This window comes from Carassius gibelio, chromosome B7 (genome assembly GCF_023724105.1).
Source record: "Carassius gibelio isolate Cgi1373 ecotype wild population from Czech Republic chromosome B7, carGib1.2-hapl.c, whole genome shotgun sequence".
NCBI lineage: Eukaryota > Metazoa > Chordata > Actinopteri > Cypriniformes > Cyprinidae > Carassius > Carassius gibelio.
In genome coordinates this window covers 39883544-39899750 of record NC_068402.1, presented here as the reverse complement: position 1 = coordinate 39899750, position 16207 = coordinate 39883544, and the positions used below count along the sequence as shown (strand labels likewise).

General features: G+C 38.9%; 7 protein-coding genes and 1 pseudogene across 8 annotated transcripts in view; 5 read left to right on the top strand and 3 right to left on the bottom strand.

Annotated features, from left to right (window-relative positions):
- The window catches only part of LOC127962387 (histone H2B), a 966021-nt gene that overhangs the window by 816701 nt on the left and 133113 nt on the right, over positions 1-16207 (top strand). The window lies entirely within an intron of this gene.
- The window catches only part of LOC127962369 (histone H3-like), a 931300-nt gene that overhangs the window by 783428 nt on the left and 131665 nt on the right, over positions 1-16207 (top strand). The gene's annotated exons all lie outside the window — the stretch shown is intronic.
- The window catches only part of LOC127962389 (histone H2B), a 157851-nt gene that overhangs the window by 22507 nt on the left and 119137 nt on the right, over positions 1-16207 (bottom strand). The window lies entirely within an intron of this gene.
- LOC127962366 (histone H1-like) lies at positions 3700-4570 on the top strand. Its single transcript, XM_052561941.1, has one exon. The coding sequence runs from the start codon at positions 3740-3742 to the stop codon at positions 4358-4360; it is 621 nt and encodes a 206-aa protein (XP_052417901.1). The 5' UTR covers positions 3700-3739; the 3' UTR covers positions 4361-4570.
- On the top strand, positions 5027-5622 carry LOC127962381 (histone H2A-like). The gene has a single exon (XM_052561954.1). It carries the CDS (start codon positions 5066-5068, stop codon positions 5450-5452), a length of 387 nt encoding a protein of 128 aa, XP_052417914.1. The 5' UTR covers positions 5027-5065; the 3' UTR covers positions 5453-5622.
- LOC127962374 (histone H3-like) lies at positions 6408-7428 on the top strand. The gene has a single exon (XM_052561947.1). It carries the CDS (start codon positions 6461-6463, stop codon positions 6869-6871), a length of 411 nt encoding a protein of 136 aa, XP_052417907.1. The 5' UTR covers positions 6408-6460; the 3' UTR covers positions 6872-7428.
- On the bottom strand, positions 7787-8358 carry LOC127962393 (histone H2B-like). Its single transcript, XM_052561967.1, has one exon. The coding sequence runs from the start codon at positions 8337-8339 to the stop codon at positions 7965-7967; it is 375 nt and encodes a 124-aa protein (XP_052417927.1). The 5' UTR covers positions 8340-8358; the 3' UTR covers positions 7787-7964.
- The window catches only part of LOC127962355 (uncharacterized), a 29560-nt pseudogene continuing 22468 nt past the window's right edge, over positions 9116-16207 (bottom strand).

Genomic DNA, 16207 nt, shown 5'->3' with positions numbered 1-16207 from the left:
AGTGTAATGCAGAAAGAAATTCACTTGCCTCTGAACAAGCTCTAGCGTACAAGCAGCATACTCCTGGTACTCGATGTTGAAGATGTAGTAGCTTGCGAAAATCACTGCAAAGGCGGTTATAAATGTGTCACTGCTATCCACTGTCAAGATGTTTCCCTCAATTGATAGCATCCACTTGGCTGCTGTCATAATTGAATGTCCTGAAAATGAAAGAACACAATGTTAATTACCTAAAATTTTTATTCCAAAAACAACAATGTCAACAAAGTCCGTGAATGACTTAACTCCATTCTTAAATGTTGCAATTTATCCATTACTGTTTGTACACATTCATAGAGTATAATAAAAGTGAATAAAAATACGTATGTTGATACAGCTGTGTGTGTGAGAGTGGGTGTGAGTGTTTATCTGTGAGTGGATATGAGTGTAGCTGTAAAACATCTGTGCATGAGTATGTACAGTATGTGTGTGTGTGTGTGTGTGTGTGTAGCTGTACAAACATCTGAGAGTATGTACAGCATATGTACGTGTTTGTATGTGTGTGTGAGTGAGTGGGTGTATGAGGGAATATGAGTGTGTATAAGTATGTATATGTATTTATATAAGTACGTTTTTGTGTATGTGAATGGGTGTGTTTGAGTGAATGGGTGTATGCATGTGAATATGAATTTGTATATGTGAGTGTATATGAGTATGTAGCTGTACAACTATCTGTAAGTATGTACGTGTTTGTATGTGTGAGTGAGTGAGTGGGCGTATGAGTGTCTGTGAGAGTGTGTTTATTTGAGTATGTTTGTGTTTATGTGAATGTGTAAGTGGGTGTATGTGTATGTGTGTGTATATATGAGTGTAGGTGTACAAACATATGTAAGTGTGAATACTGTTTGAGTATGTTTGTGAGTATGTGTAAGTAAGTGGGTGTATGGTGGTGAATATGAGGAAAGGATCCCTACAGAGACATATTAGTTATTAATCCTACCACACTCCATTAGCAAATATAGTCATTTTACCTCACAGACCATCGTAAAACATACTACATTCAAATTCGACATAAACAAAATAAAACTCACATTAACCATCTTGATTTGTCTTTTTATTGTTTCAACAATCACTAGGTCTGGTTTGGTCGAAATAAATCAGGTATAATTCACCGAGTTAACGTTAGATGAAAATGACGGGACAAGCGGGAAACAGCGAGTAATGTTAAGACAACCAAAACAAAACCTTCGGTGATCATAAACTCATTAGTCAGCTAGAAAAAAAATAAGGTTTTAAAAATACACCAATCCAAGTCCCACAGATAGAGACTGCCTTTATATGACACGAGCAGCTGTGGACCGTCTGGCTCTGAGTTTCCTCTTCGTCTTCAGTTTCATCTAGGGCTGGATTCAAACCTAGATTAACCCTGCGCACAGTCTGAGTCTTCAGCTTCAGATATTTCAGACTGAATCAGGATTAAGAGTAATCTGATCTCCCTCATCGTGCAGCATCTCTACAAACATTTCAGCCATTGATCGTCTGGGATCAGCCATAAAGAGTGCACAACAACACTGATTATATACTGCCACTGTCAGACAGAAACCTTTCTCCAAAACCATTACTTCTCATCAGCACTGACAGATATGAAAGGTGACCAATAGAATAAAATAAAATTAAAATGATGAAATGTGGAGATACAAGGTTTTTGCCTGACAGCAATGAAATACACTTGTACAAAATAATGTATTAATTTGACTTAAAACAAATAAATAATAATAATTAATTAACTTTTTTTTTTTACAGAATATGTCAGAAAAAAAGCTATCTAATAGCATTGGACATGTTTCTAACTAGTAATAGATTTAAAGGTGAATGTAACCTTCACATGTGTCCAGTTATCCTCTGCAATATCAACTATTTTATGTGGTAACAAATTATAAAATAAGACTAAATGCATGAATTATAGAAATGTAGCCATGCATGTTGAGTTGTGAAATCTGTGGCATGTGACACAGTTTTCTGCAGTAAATATGTTCCTACATAAAAAAAAAAAAAAAAAAAAAAATCTATAAAAAATAACAAATATCAAAAGTTTCTATATGGGTCATGTGTAAAATTTATGAAGAAATACAAAAACCGTGTTTGCTTATAAAGTAAGGAAGGGAAAATATACAATGATTTGTGGACGTCAAAAAATAATATCTTTGAGACCATCTGCATTAATAAATGATAGAAGATGAAACAAATAACGAAATGAATACGGGTCATTTCAGACTCATGTTGAGATTAGAAGGGTAGTGACACAAATGTATTTTTCTATTTTACTTTTTTATTCAAAAAGTAAGAAAGAAACAAACAATAATAGATGACTATAGAAAACAAGTTAATCGAGGAATTCCAGAAATACATATCTGTGCGTTCAAAGAAAAGAAATGCTTGTATTCCTTCACTTGTAGAGCGAACCAACCCTGTGAAACAACAACACTTTTTAAGTGTTTTTTACAATGGTTATATAAACCGTGTTTGTTATGTTTATTAAGTATTATTGAAGTGGAAATCACTATATATATATATATATATATATATATATATATATATAATGTAAACTTGACTGCTTCACTTCTACTTTAAAGAAGTAATCTGAACCATTAAAAGGCCAGTTTCAGAGGAGCGGAGGTTGCTGGTGTTTAGGAGCTGAAAGCTCAGAGAGATAATGTGAAGCCAAACCGTGCCAAGTTTTATAAATAAACAAAAGGCAGTGTAAAGACTTCAGGACGGGAGTGATGTTATTCCTTGTTTCCAGACAGGATTCCAACTGAACTAAAACTATTTAAGGAAGCTTTTGAAACCCAGGTCAGCAGAGAATTAAAATAATCAACACAGGAAAATACACACATTAACTAACTTTTCAAAGACGTAATCTGAATAAGAAAAAAAATAAGATGTCTTGACCATGTTCTGAACACAAGGAACATAATTTAAGTAAGTATCAAAAATCTTAGCTGATACTCATTTAAACAATTAAATAAACAAACAAACAAACAGTTTGTTTATTTATTTAATTACCATCTGGACTTAAAGTGAAAGACTCAGTATTATGTAGCTAGTAAGATGAACCAGTGAGCATTCCCTCCGTCCTGACACTATTTAGATAAAAATGTCCAGATATCCGAAAGAAAGAAAGAAAGAAAGAAAGAAAGAACGAAAGAAAGAAAGAAAGAAAGAAAGAAGAGTCACAAACAGTCTCGAAGCCTCCAGATGTGTGTGCTTCAAGCTGCCCAAAACAACAGCTGTATGAAACACTGCACACACCCTTCACTGATGCACATATCATTATATTCATCTTCAGACTGTTTCTGAAACACATAGAGGATGTTTTTAATCTGTTATCAACTTTAACACTTAAATAAAGCATTAGATTTACACGCGGCTCTGTTCCGTGGCTGATGCTCGCCTCGAGTTTGATCTGACCGGGGCGAAACCAACATTTCTTCGCCGCGGGTTTTAGTCTCCACAGAAAGCCAAGAACCTCTGCTTGATGCTGACTTTGTTTCTACTGCGCTAAACTATTTTAACACTCGAGTTTTGCCCCTAAATGTAGGAGAAGAAAACACAAGCGCGAGCGGCTCTCGGAGGCGCGCAGACAGCGAGCGGGCGGGTTGAGTCTATAAGGTTCTCATGTGTTGTTTAAGAGCGCAGCGCTGCTCGAGCGACACTCATTGAACTCAGTGTTTGAAAGACTGTGATTCCGCTCCGAGAAATGGCAGAAGCCGCTCCAGCAGCCGCCGCTCCGCCGGCCAAAGCGCCCAAGAAGAAGTCCGCCGCCAAAGCCAAGAAAGCAGGTCCCGGCGTCAGTGAGCTGATCCTCAAAGCCGTGTCCGCGTCCAAGGAGAGGAGCGGAGTGTCCCTCGCCGCCCTGAAGAAAGCTCTCGCCGCCGGCGGCTACGACGTGGAGAAGAACAACTCCCGCGTCAAGCTCGCCCTCAAAAGCCTGGTGACTAAAGGCGCCCTGCTGCAGGTCAAAGGGACCGGCGCCTCCGGCTCCTTCAAGATCAGCAAGAAGCAGACCGAGACCAAGAAGAAAGCGGCTCCTAAAGCCAAGAAGCCCGCGGCCAAGAAACCCGCTGCTGCCAAGAAGCCCAAGAGCGCAGCTGCAAAGAAGCCCGCCGCTAAGAAATCCCCCAAGAAGGCCAAGAAACCCGCCGCCGCTAAGAAGGCCACAAAGAGCCCCAAGAAGGCGACGAAGAGCCCCAAGAAAGCGAAGAAGCCCGCGGCGCCCAAGAAAGCAGCAAAGAGCCCCAAAAAGGCCAAGACCGCCAAACCCAAGACGGCAAAGCCTAAAGCTGCCAAGCCTAAAAAGGCAGCTCCCAAGAAGAAATAAAATTTTTCTGTTTTCTTCCCCAACGGCTCTTTTCAGAGCCACCCACAAACTCTGAAGAAAGAGCAAAAGAAAGGCCCTGCACTCACACTATTAGTGGAAGTAATAATAATAAATAATGCTTACAGTAGCTTTCTAAAGTTTTGTATATTATCTGTTTTTATTTATATTATTTAAAATAACAAGCAAAAGAGGGCCTCTTAACACCACCTGAACTTATATTATGATTATTATTACTATATAACGTTAATGCAAAAAATAAATAAATATATATATATATATATATATTTGAACTGCGTTAAACTGAGACTTGTTATAACAGTTGTACATCATTGCTGTTTTGTTGATTAACACTGCCTTGGTCTATTATGTTTAGTTTTTAATGTTTAGTTTAGTTAATTTTTATTATTAAATAACGTTAATGCAAAAAAAAAAAAAAAAAAAAAAAAACTTTATACATGTACTGCATTTAACTGAGACTTTTATATAACACTTGTACATAATTGCTTCCATTGTCCTAATTTGCAATTCGAAATGCTGCTCAGTCCGCGCGCAGATGTGGATGTTGGAGGGAAGTTCAGTGATTGGTTTAAAATCTTACAAGGTCTAAACCAATGGGCGACAGGCACACTCTTTTAAAATCAGCACAGCGTGTTTCAGCAAGCTATTATTTCTCTTTTGTAAAGGTGAAGTACTTTGTAACTGAAAATGAGCGGAAGAGGTAAAACCGGTGGCAAAGCGAGAGCAAAGGCCAAGACTCGCTCCTCCAGAGCAGGGCTCCAGTTTCCCGTCGGTCGTGTTCACAGACTTCTCCGCAAAGGGAACTACGCAGAGCGTGTCGGTGCCGGAGCTCCCGTCTATCTGGCGGCTGTGCTCGAGTATCTGACCGCTGAGATCCTGGAGTTGGCTGGAAACGCCGCGAGAGACAACAAGAAGACCCGCATCATTCCCCGTCACCTGCAGCTGGCGGTGCGCAATGACGAGGAGCTCAACAAACTCCTGGGTCGAGTGACCATCGCTCAGGGCGGCGTGCTGCCCAACATCCAGGCCGTGCTGCTGCCCAAGAAGACCGAGAAACCCGCAAAAGCCAAGTAAACAGAGTCCGCTCTGCTTCTCCAACACAAAGGCTCTTTTAAGAGCCACCCACTTGATCTGACAGAGAGCGATTTACTTTCATTTTCATTCATGGTAAACCATGTATACGGTTGAAGGAGATACTGAAATAAATTAACGCACTTTTATTAATAAATCATTTGGAAACTGCCTTAAAATAATTATCAGTGTAACAAATATGAATATAACTTTAATGTCATTTTTTTTAGTGTTGTGTCAAAGGTTCTGAAAAGAATCATATCAGGTGTTCATCTTGATAACAGTCAGTTTGGCTTGAAGTCTTTGAATGAAGGTTTAGAACTTTATAAAAGCCAAAACTGATTTATTGATGTTTTTGATAGTTATTCAAAAGTAGTTATTATAAAGTTATGTACTCAACAGAGTCATTTAGAGTAATGGAGATCAGAAGAGAGTCTACTTTCACCAGTACTTTTTAATGTGTGTGTGAATTGATTTCTGGAAAATGTAAGTGACTGTAAGACTGGATGGATGTATGATTGATAAAACCATAGTCAATCACTGTATGTCTGCTGATGATCTAGTAGTGTTGGTTTTAAACAGCTGCTAAATATATGATCTTATTAGATATGATGTGGAATAAAATATGAGAAAAATTGTTGTCATGAAAAAAACTTCGAGATCTTAATAGCCCAGATTTATTTATTTATCAGGGCAGACATTAAATTTGTTTGGTAAAAATTATAAATAAATAAATTAAATGTTAATTATAATGAATGAATGAACGACGCGTAAAGTACTAAACGGAACAAAGCATTTTGAGCGGGAAACACAAACAGCCCCGTTTGAAAACAGAAGAGGCGCAGTCATTGGCTAGCAGTCATGGGCAGACGTCACATATCAGCCAATCACAAGCCTCTGCACCCTAATGACGCCGTAAGCTCATGACCGTATGACGCTTTAAAAGCAGACGCATGAGACGGAGAAGCATTTTCTACGTGCTCAGAACGGAGAGAGAAGTTAATCGCAGTGATGGCAAGAACCAAGCAGACCGCTCGTAAATCCACCGGTGGCAAAGCCCCGAGGAAGCAGCTCGCTACTAAAGCCGCCCGGAAGAGCGCCCCAGCCACCGGCGGCGTCAAGAAGCCCCACCGTTACAGGCCCGGCACCGTGGCTCTCCGAGAGATCCGCCGCTATCAGAAGTCCACCGAGCTGCTGATCCGCAAACTGCCTTTCCAGCGTCTGGTGCGAGAGATCGCTCAGGATTTCAAGACGGACCTGCGCTTCCAGAGCTCCGCCGTCATGGCCCTGCAGGAGTCCAGCGAGGCTTATCTGGTCGGTCTGTTCGAGGACACCAACCTGTGCGCCATCCACGCCAAGAGAGTCACCATCATGCCCAAAGACATCCAGCTGGCCCGCCGCATCCGCGGAGAGCGCGCTTAAACCCGCCGCTGACAAACACCCCAAAGGCTCTTTTAAGAGCCACACACACCGCACTGAACGAGACCGTTTCCACTCTAATGTTGCTTGTAACAAATAGAGCGTAATTTGGTTTATTTGGGGGTTTCACTTGAGTTCCCAAAACGTGTTTCTTCTATCAATTATAGTTTTTCATTACTACTTAAATCAGGTGTATATGTAACGGGCTGATGAAAGAGTTCGGGGCTACACTTTCCATTAGTCTGTAGTAACTTGATTACATCTGCACCTGCTATAAATGGATTCAAAGTGTTCATCTGTTGACGGTACAAGCAAGTGTGCGCTATCGATCAGGTTATCAAATTATGTTTAACTTGTTTATTAGTGATGTTGAATTTAAATAAGATGAGAGCGGTGTTTTTTGGAGGTTCAAAGTACTGTTGTACCTATCTGCCACACAACCCATCAACTACCATTATCTTGCAGGTGAAATATATGAAAAGAAAAACTTAAGTTATGATCTAAATTAAATATACTGTAAGATGTTTCTGGATATTAATCTAGGTGTTGGGTGTAGAGTTCTGCCATCTGTTGGTTAAAGAAAAGCCTAGTTTAAGTAAGAAATTATATTTTTTAATCATATTTTTAATGAACCAAATGTGAAAATAATAATAACCAACAGCAAAATGGTTTAAAAATCGCTCAAAACAAAGTTTACCTTCTCAGAGAAAAAAAGTGCAAAGCGTTGAGTGTACATGTCTCTATGTGGGTGTTTACTATAAGTCACAAAATCGTATTCCACTAAGATTAATTTATTTTAACTAAAGAAAAATCAATTGGGGTCATATAGAACCCAAAGAATATAAGCGGGTTCAAGAACTCCAACCACCAGTTTAAGGTCTAAAGCATATGCACAGTTCCATTGAATGATGGTCAGGGTATATTTTGGCAAACCTTTTATGACTCACCTATAACGATAGATTTAAACATACAAAGGTGACATCGACTATTTAATTTATTAACTACATTTTGAACAAAGACAGCACTTGATCTTTTTAAAGAGAAGCTGGGTGGCTCTTAAAAGAGCCTTTGGGGTGTGTCTCGGGGTCGGACTGCTCTACTTGGAGCTGGTGTACTTGGTGACGGCCTTGGTGCCCTCGGACACGGCGTGTTTGGCCAGCTCCCCGGGCAGCAGCAGACGCACGGCGGTCTGGATCTCTCGGGAAGTGATGGTGGAGCGCTTGTTGTAGTGAGCGAGACGAGACGACTCACCGGCGATGCGCTCGAAGATGTCGTTGACGAAAGAGTTCATGATGCCCATCGCCTTCGAAGAGATCCCGGTGTCAGGATGAACCTGCTTCAGCACTTTGTACACGTAGATGGCGTAGCTCTCCTTCCTGGACTTTCTGCGCTTCTTTCCTCCTTTCACGGCGGTCTTGGTGACGGCCTTCTTGGAGCCTTTCTTCGGCGCGGACTTTGCTGGATCAGGCATGATGATGTTTCCGATTTAATCTCTCAGAAATCAGTAGCGGACTGAACTCATACAGGGCTATTTATTCACTCGTCTATGCTAATTCTGTGGGACCTTGTGATTCCGAGTTGTCATTGGTCAGACCCATAAACTTGTATTTAATTGGATCATTCAATGCATTGCCGAAAAGGAGTGAGAGCCAATCACGGTACCTTAAATTATAGCTCCACCCACCACTCTTGAACGACACCCACCTGACTGGGTTTCCTTTGTTTCATTTCCCGCCGTTTTTATAGAATATAGAATAAAATATTTTATCTTTTATAAATACAAATGATTAATTGTAAACTATTACAAATCCATTAAGGAGATTACTAAGGAAAAATACCCACAAAGCATCGATTGTTTAACACTGAGTGCTTACTCTTATTTTTTTTTTTTAATTGACAATTTTCATATTTAGTACTGTAAAGCTGCTTTGACACAGTCTGTATCGTCAAAAGCGCTAATTAAAGCTAATGACCTGGAGCTCTGTTGTTAGTTTATAAAAATCATAAATAAAAAGCCCCTTTGAGGAAAATATAGTATGTTTCCTGTAACTGAAAAGGTTGGGGGTTCAATTACCCGGGAAGACATGTAAAAATTGATAACCTGAATGCACTGTAAATCGTCTTGTATAAAAGCGCCTGCTAAGTGCATGAATTTAACTTTCATTTACATTCGGCACCATTCTGCTCTAATTATTTAACGTCTATAACGTTATCTTTTTTTAAACTGAAACAAAAAAAAATCCTCAATGCGGTGATACCTTTGTTGTTTATATTGTTGAAAATATGCACAGCTTTTAAATTGTACCTAACAATCCCGTTACATTTCACATCGCTAAAACACCGACTCAATCTAGAATCAACAATACTTCCTTGTAACGAGTGTTATGAACATAATGTTAGTCATCATGTGAGGCACATAACAGCAACGCGATCTCTTTAAGTGAGAGTGTGGATGGCTCTTAAAAGAGCCGTTGGGTTTGTTTTCGGATCTGAAGCGGTTTATCCTCCGAAGCCGTACAAGGTGCGTCCCTGTCGTTTGAGCGCGTACACAACGTCCATGGCGGTGACGGTCTTTCTCTTGGCGTGCTCGGTGTAGGTGACGGCGTCGCGGATCACGTTCTCCAGGAACACCTTCAGCACACCGCGGGTCTCCTCGTAGATCAGACCGGAGATGCGCTTGACTCCGCCGCGGCGAGCTAGACGACGAATGGCGGGTTTGGTGATTCCCTGGATGTTATCGCGCAGCACCTTACGATGACGCTTAGCGCCTCCTTTCCCGAGTCCTTTACCGCCTTTGCCTCTTCCGGACATGATGAGATGATCTCTGTTTCAGTCAAAAGAAAAATAGAAGTGTATAGTAAGTGCTGCAGGGAGGAATTTTACAGCTGTTTACAGGACCTAAGTGAAACCAGCTGCGCGTCACATGACTCACCCCTCCCCCTCTAGTTCGAGCAGGAAACGATGACTGTCCTTTGTTTCTTCTTCTGCTTTCTGTTCAGTGGCGTTCCGCACATGGGTGATAAATAAGTATTGATATCAGAAACAGAAAGGAGCGTCACATGACTCGCCCCTCCCCCTCTAGTTCGAGCAGGAAACAATCTGGGTTAACACTAATTCCTGATCTTACGATGACTGTCCTTTTTTTATCTTTTAAATGTTTTATCAAGTTAATTTAATGAGATATGATTTATTAAAGCATATTAACATAATATTTACATATGTGCTCATTTGACAGACGCTTTTAACTAAAGCCATTGTGTATAATGTTGTTTCCTGTGTGTGTGTGTACATCACCCATTATCAAAATACAGACGTAATGTAATAAAACTCTCCATATAGGTTTTACCAGACCTATATGGAGGACCACAGGTATGTCATAATCAGCATACGGGCGTCACAGATACGTCTGCTAAAGAGTTAATCATCTGATAAACATCGGATAATGTGTTTAGTGGTATTTTGATCATCTGTAGATCGGCTGTTTGAGCTGTTAACTGAATCTCTTCTCTACCTCTAAATGACCTCTTTACGACATATCTTTATCAGACGAAATATGACACATGTGCGTCGAAGATGGGAAGCTGCAGACACGCTACTTGATTAGTTTAAAGAGAAATAAGTGAAGAAATAACGATTATTTAAAATCTATATTCTGATTTGCTTTTCTTTGTACAAGAACGTATATCATGTTTAAAAGCAAACAGCACATTATTTTGTAGATAGACTGTGCATCAGTGTATCCATACTTGCCCTTATGTCTTATAATTGTTTTACATCCAACACTTATTCTTTACTTATGCACAAAACACTGTGCTTTCAACGGACATTATTGCTCTAAATGATCAGGCAAAAGGAGACATATCTTCTTTACTGGAAACAAATGAGAACAAAAGCGGAAAAAAGAAGTTTGTAATCCATCATTCACTCTTAAATCTGTTTGTCCAACTATCCGTTCGTTTGGTTCTTCTGTAAGAGAGATAAACGTGTGTATGCAAGTGTTTACAGGCAGAAGGCCGTGTTGGCAGATTAGAAACTACCTGAAAAACATTGGAAGACTTCAAAATAAGTCAAGAAGAGACTGGTTTTATTTTGCTAAAGGAAGGAAACTTTGTTTCCTTTGCTCCTACATTTCCCAGAAGCAAGAAAAACTGGAAAAACTGAGGAGACTAGCACATCACAGCTATTGTGAGGACGATGGCCAACACTGCTCCTCAGTTTACTGTCAAAATAAGAGTCCCGATCTCACTCAGTAATAGACCGTGATTTACACTAGTTTCAGCTCCCTATTACATTTAACATGTAGAATATATGTATAGAAAATAAAGTTCTTCTTCCATAATCACAATACCTAAAATGTGTACATACTTTAGGGTGTCACAAAAGTTATTTTGTAGAGTGCATAAACAATCATACAATGTTGAGCAAGTTACTCCAGATAAAGTATTTATGATTATTTTGTACAATATAATGACATTGTAAGAGACCGTGTGCGTCTGCAACTGATTATGGATTGCTCGTCAACTAAGTCTTCCTCGGTCAGATGGAATAGGAAAAATCCAGTGCTGCAGTTTGAGAGTTTATTGAGAATGAGTCCGGTACATGGAGATGATGAGGGTTTACAGGTATCAGTATGACAGAATAGGTGTTTGTGTGTGTGTTTGTGTGGTTATCTGAAACAAGAAATACAATAAAATGTATATTAGTAAGCAGGCTATGGTTACATACAGATGCATAAAGAAATAACCCGCAGTACAACCGAAATCCACTAGACGGACTAACACTATAAATGAACTTGCATGAATGCCATAAATCTCCAAATGGTGAAAAGTGCCAAAACAGGCAACTATACATTAAACATAATATTTGCAGTTATTTGCAAGGCAACAACTAAAGTATATACAGTAAATGGCTACTTTAGGAGCAATTGTGGAACGCCGAAGCGGCATCAGCAGTATAGCAGTAGGGAATAACACATTACAACTTTGCCACAACTCTGCAATAAATAAATAACTGCAATAAACGCGTCATTCATGCAAAGCCGTACTTACAACTTAAGAACGCACACAGCACGTCCACACACAAGACTAGCGTAGGATTAACAAAGGATGGCAATTCTCTGCACCGTGAATACTGCTCTCATGGCCCTGGACCACACGAAAGTGAAAGCGCCTATTGCAACCGCGAGCTGGCAGAACGACATATGGACACATGCATTCTGGGTAATGTAGTCTATGTCAGGGCACAGACTTTTAACAGACATTACTGTACTATTTACTAAATATTGCAATACTTAATGATTTAAATCATAATGCATAATTTACTCTTGGACTGAGGAGAACACATGTGTAAATGTTAAACTTGAGATGTGTTTGTTAAATTGACTATTGTTTTAGACGGAAATGTTTGTCTATACAGTATTTAATGCAAGTAATTTACATCCTGTCTATAATTAGAATAATTAGGAGCCAGAGACTGGTCAGTAATTAATCCTGAACCATCTGTGATCTTCAGGAGCTGTTAATTACAGACAGGGATGGATCAGTGTTATCTGAACAGAATTGATCACCTCTGATCTTTTATAATTAAGGGGTGATTACTTCTGTCCACAGCAGATATTAAAAGTGTGGAATGTACACCCAGTCATGGCTTACCTCACACACTGATAAAAACAACTTGTAGGATTTACTTGATAAAATCATTGTAACAATTTGCACTCAATTTTTCTTAGTAAATTTTACTGCTGTAATATCAAGTACAATTTACTTGCCAATATCAAGTAAAATGCACTTAACTATAAATGTAACATTTGTGATGACATTAAGTAAATGTTACTTAATTATATTTAACTTAGCAGGTTGTATTTATTAAAAGTAATTAAGTAAATTTAATTTTAAAATGTGAAAATATCAAGTAAATTTCATAGATCTGTTATATTTACTGTTATGAATTAATTAAGTAGATTTTAGAATGTCTGTCCATTTCACATTTTGAATTACATAGTTTAATGAATTGTTATTACTCACTATTATTATGTAAATATTACTTTTTTTAAAGTGTTACCAAATAAATGTAGTAATTTTCTCTGCATACAAATACAAATAAATACAATAAAGTTTAACAGTTTATTATGTCAACAATATCATTCACATCAACTGATCATCAACTGATCATTTACAATAAATGTAGAATTAACCAACAATTTCCCCTAAAAAAAAAAGGAAAATCCATTTTATTCCATCCAACACATATCTGGGATTATATTTTCTCAAATACCCAATCCTACAATTCACTTAAAGGGATAGTTCACCCAATAATCAAAATGATGTCATTAATGACTCACCCTCATGCCGTTCCAAACCAGTAAGACCTTCGTTCATCTTCAGAACACAGTTTAAGATATTTTAGATTTAGTCCGAAGCTGTGTGTCTTTCGTTCATTATCTGGCTCGGCTCTGTGTTCATCTTCAGTTCGGTCTTCACAGCAGTTCAGTCAGTGTACTGTTTAAGTACATGAATTACTTCGGGATATTGGATTATTCTGACTCAGAAGGAGTGTATAAGCCATATTAAAAAAGTTAACAGCTTAAGTCATTTGTGGATTAATGCGTATTGGAGACGCGAACCGTTTAAAACTATTCAGTTCGATTTGGTGAACTGAATGATTCGTTCGCGAACCGGATATCACAAACTGCTTTGTTTTGAACTCTCGCTCACAACAGACACGGAAGAGAAGACAATGCTGAATACAGTCATAGTTTTTGCTATTTTTGGACCAAAATGTATTTTCGATGCTTCAAAATATTCTACCTGACCCTCTGATGTCACATGGACTACTTTGATGATGTTTTTCTTCCCTTTCTGGACATGGACAGTAGACCGTACACACAGCTTCAATGGAGGGACTGAGAGCTCTCGGACTATATCTAAAATATCTTAAAATGTGTTCCGAAGATAAACGAAGGTCTCACAGGTTTGGAACAACATGAGGGTGAGTCATTAATGACAAAATTTTGATTTTTGGGTGAACTATCCCTTTAATGCAATAACAGCATTCAAACCGACACAAAGTGCTCTTTATGCTCTTAAAACCGTAACATGGAAACATTTCAAGAAGTAAAAAGAAGTCAAGATTTTGTAAAAATATTTGAGATGGAGATGTAATTTGGAGTCTACCAACAGCCTCAATGGTACACCACGTACCATGTTTATAGCATTTAGGAGAGCAACTTCAACTTTAAAGATTGCACTTTTGGGGACATCTTAACACCATCCAGGTCCAGGAAATGTTTCTGGAACACCTCAAAGGTGTAGCGCAGTGTTGGGGGGTATGCCAGGTTGAGGGCATAAATAAGCCCCATCAGCAGTGTGCAAGCTTTAGCAGTACTGCCGCATGATGGACACATCGACTGGATCCTCTTGATCAGCACCATGGATGACCAGTATCTTAAGGATATGTTCAGTGGCATCACTACAAGTGTTCTCCTGCATAGAGTTTATAAAAAAGAAAGAACATAATTCTATTGAGAAACAAATACAAAAGAAATTCATTATCAATGCAGAATGAACATGCTCGCTAAAAATTACTTAACATAACTCACATTGTTAAATTCAGTATAATGTGTTTTACCTTGAGTCAACATAAGTAAAAAAGTTAGTAGAACATTGCACAAGACAGATGCAATTCACAGATTGTACCCATAAAATGGATGTTGTTCGAAACCATACATTGTGTGACTCTGCACCTTTACAGTGCCAGGAAACCCTTTGTAATATCCAGACTACGTTTAATATTTTATATAAAGCACCATTAAAATGCTTTTAGTATCTATTGAGAATGGTTACAAAGAGACTCATGTTTAGATATTGAACTGTAGAAACCTCAGGAGGAAACAGACCCACACGTTCATCTGAACAGAAGTTATGCAGCTTCACAACATTAATGACACTTCATTTGTTCTTCAGTGTTAAACCTGAATCCAGGTCAATACAGCGCATCAATAAAGTAACCTGGTCACATCGTGTTACTGCACAAGAGCTGACCGTGAGACGTTTTCGACTTCATTTGGTGCAGCGCTGCTTAAAGTGTCCCGAAGTATCATGAGAGCGATTCAGAAGCGGAAGAAGAGGTCTTATTGTCTTATCATCCTTCGATCGGTCTGCGCTGCACTGCTTCGAGTCAAACACATCCATTATCTCTTCTAGCGAAACATGTGTGTGTGTGTGAAGTGAATGTGCTTTTAAATAATAAACTTGAGATACAATCAAATACTACAAATATTAAGGACATATTTTATCAACTGAATGCACAAAGAGAGACCACGCTACATTGTGAACAGTTTAGCTACAGCTGAAGTGGTATTTAGATTCACTGTTTAAAACAGAACATGAATGTATTTAACCTGCAGTTACAAATGCATAAATAATGTTGTGATATATTAAAGGTGCCATATGCAAAAATTTAGGTAAAAATATCCAAAAAATGACCTTCACGCATCAAAAGAATGAGAAGAAATAAGGGTGATGATGTCATTAAAAAAATGTCAAGTTATAGTGCTGCAGAGATATCAACCTTAATTAGCATTAGCATTACTAGCCCCGGCCCGACAGGTGTCGTAATACCAGTTTCGGCCGTGGGAGGCGGTATGCGGGCAACATAACCACCAGCCAACCTGCAATACACGAATAACTCGCACAGCTTGTGGGCGTGTACTTGAACCTGATGTCAATCATGTGGAAAGTACAGCACAGTATTTCATTTCAGTTCAGGGAAGAGAGAGAAAGGATGACTGAAGCCCTTGGCAAGAGACCAACACCCGCTACAGGGAAACAACCGCGCTCGGAATCACAAATCAAATCCAAATACGAAGAAAAGGAGCCGAACCAGAGTAAACATCGGCACTGCTTTTAATCGCTGGAGACAACTGATGTACCTGAAAGAAATGAGGTTCGGCTCTGAACTTGCAACATTTCTTTTGGATTGGTAAGTTTGATGCTGTTAATATTTCGCTAGAAGTTTATTTTATACGTTTGTGTATTTGTTTTCGGGAAGTTATAACATAGAAATGTATCGAAGGCTGTTGGATAAACGTGCTAATGTTAGCGATGGCTAACCGTAACTGCATTTGATAATTAGCTAGCTATAACTCACCCATTGTTTTATTTCATAACTAACCTGCTCTGTCTAGTCTGTTGGTCTCCATGTCCTCTTTGCTTCGTGGTTTTTCTGTGCGTGAGAAAATTGATGTGTGGCGTGAAAGCGTGTGAAAAGAGTCAATTGCGTGTGTCTCATGGTGAATGCTTGAGAGTTGGCAGCTCTGGTTACGTTGGTTGGTGCTAGCTT

Bases quoted from the DNA above. Each gene is read 5' to 3' on its own strand.
- LOC127962366 (XM_052561941.1), top strand. From the start codon at position 3,740: ATGGCAGAAGCCGCTCCAGCAGCCGCCGCTCCGCCGGCCAAAGCGCCC.
- LOC127962381 (XM_052561954.1), top strand. From the start codon at position 5,066: ATGAGCGGAAGAGGTAAAACCGGTGGCAAAGCGAGAGCAAAGGCCAAG.
- LOC127962374 (XM_052561947.1), top strand. From the start codon at position 6,461: ATGGCAAGAACCAAGCAGACCGCTCGTAAATCCACCGGTGGCAAAGCC.
- LOC127962393 (XM_052561967.1), bottom strand. From the start codon at position 8,339: ATGCCTGATCCAGCAAAGTCCGCGCCGAAGAAAGGCTCCAAGAAGGCC.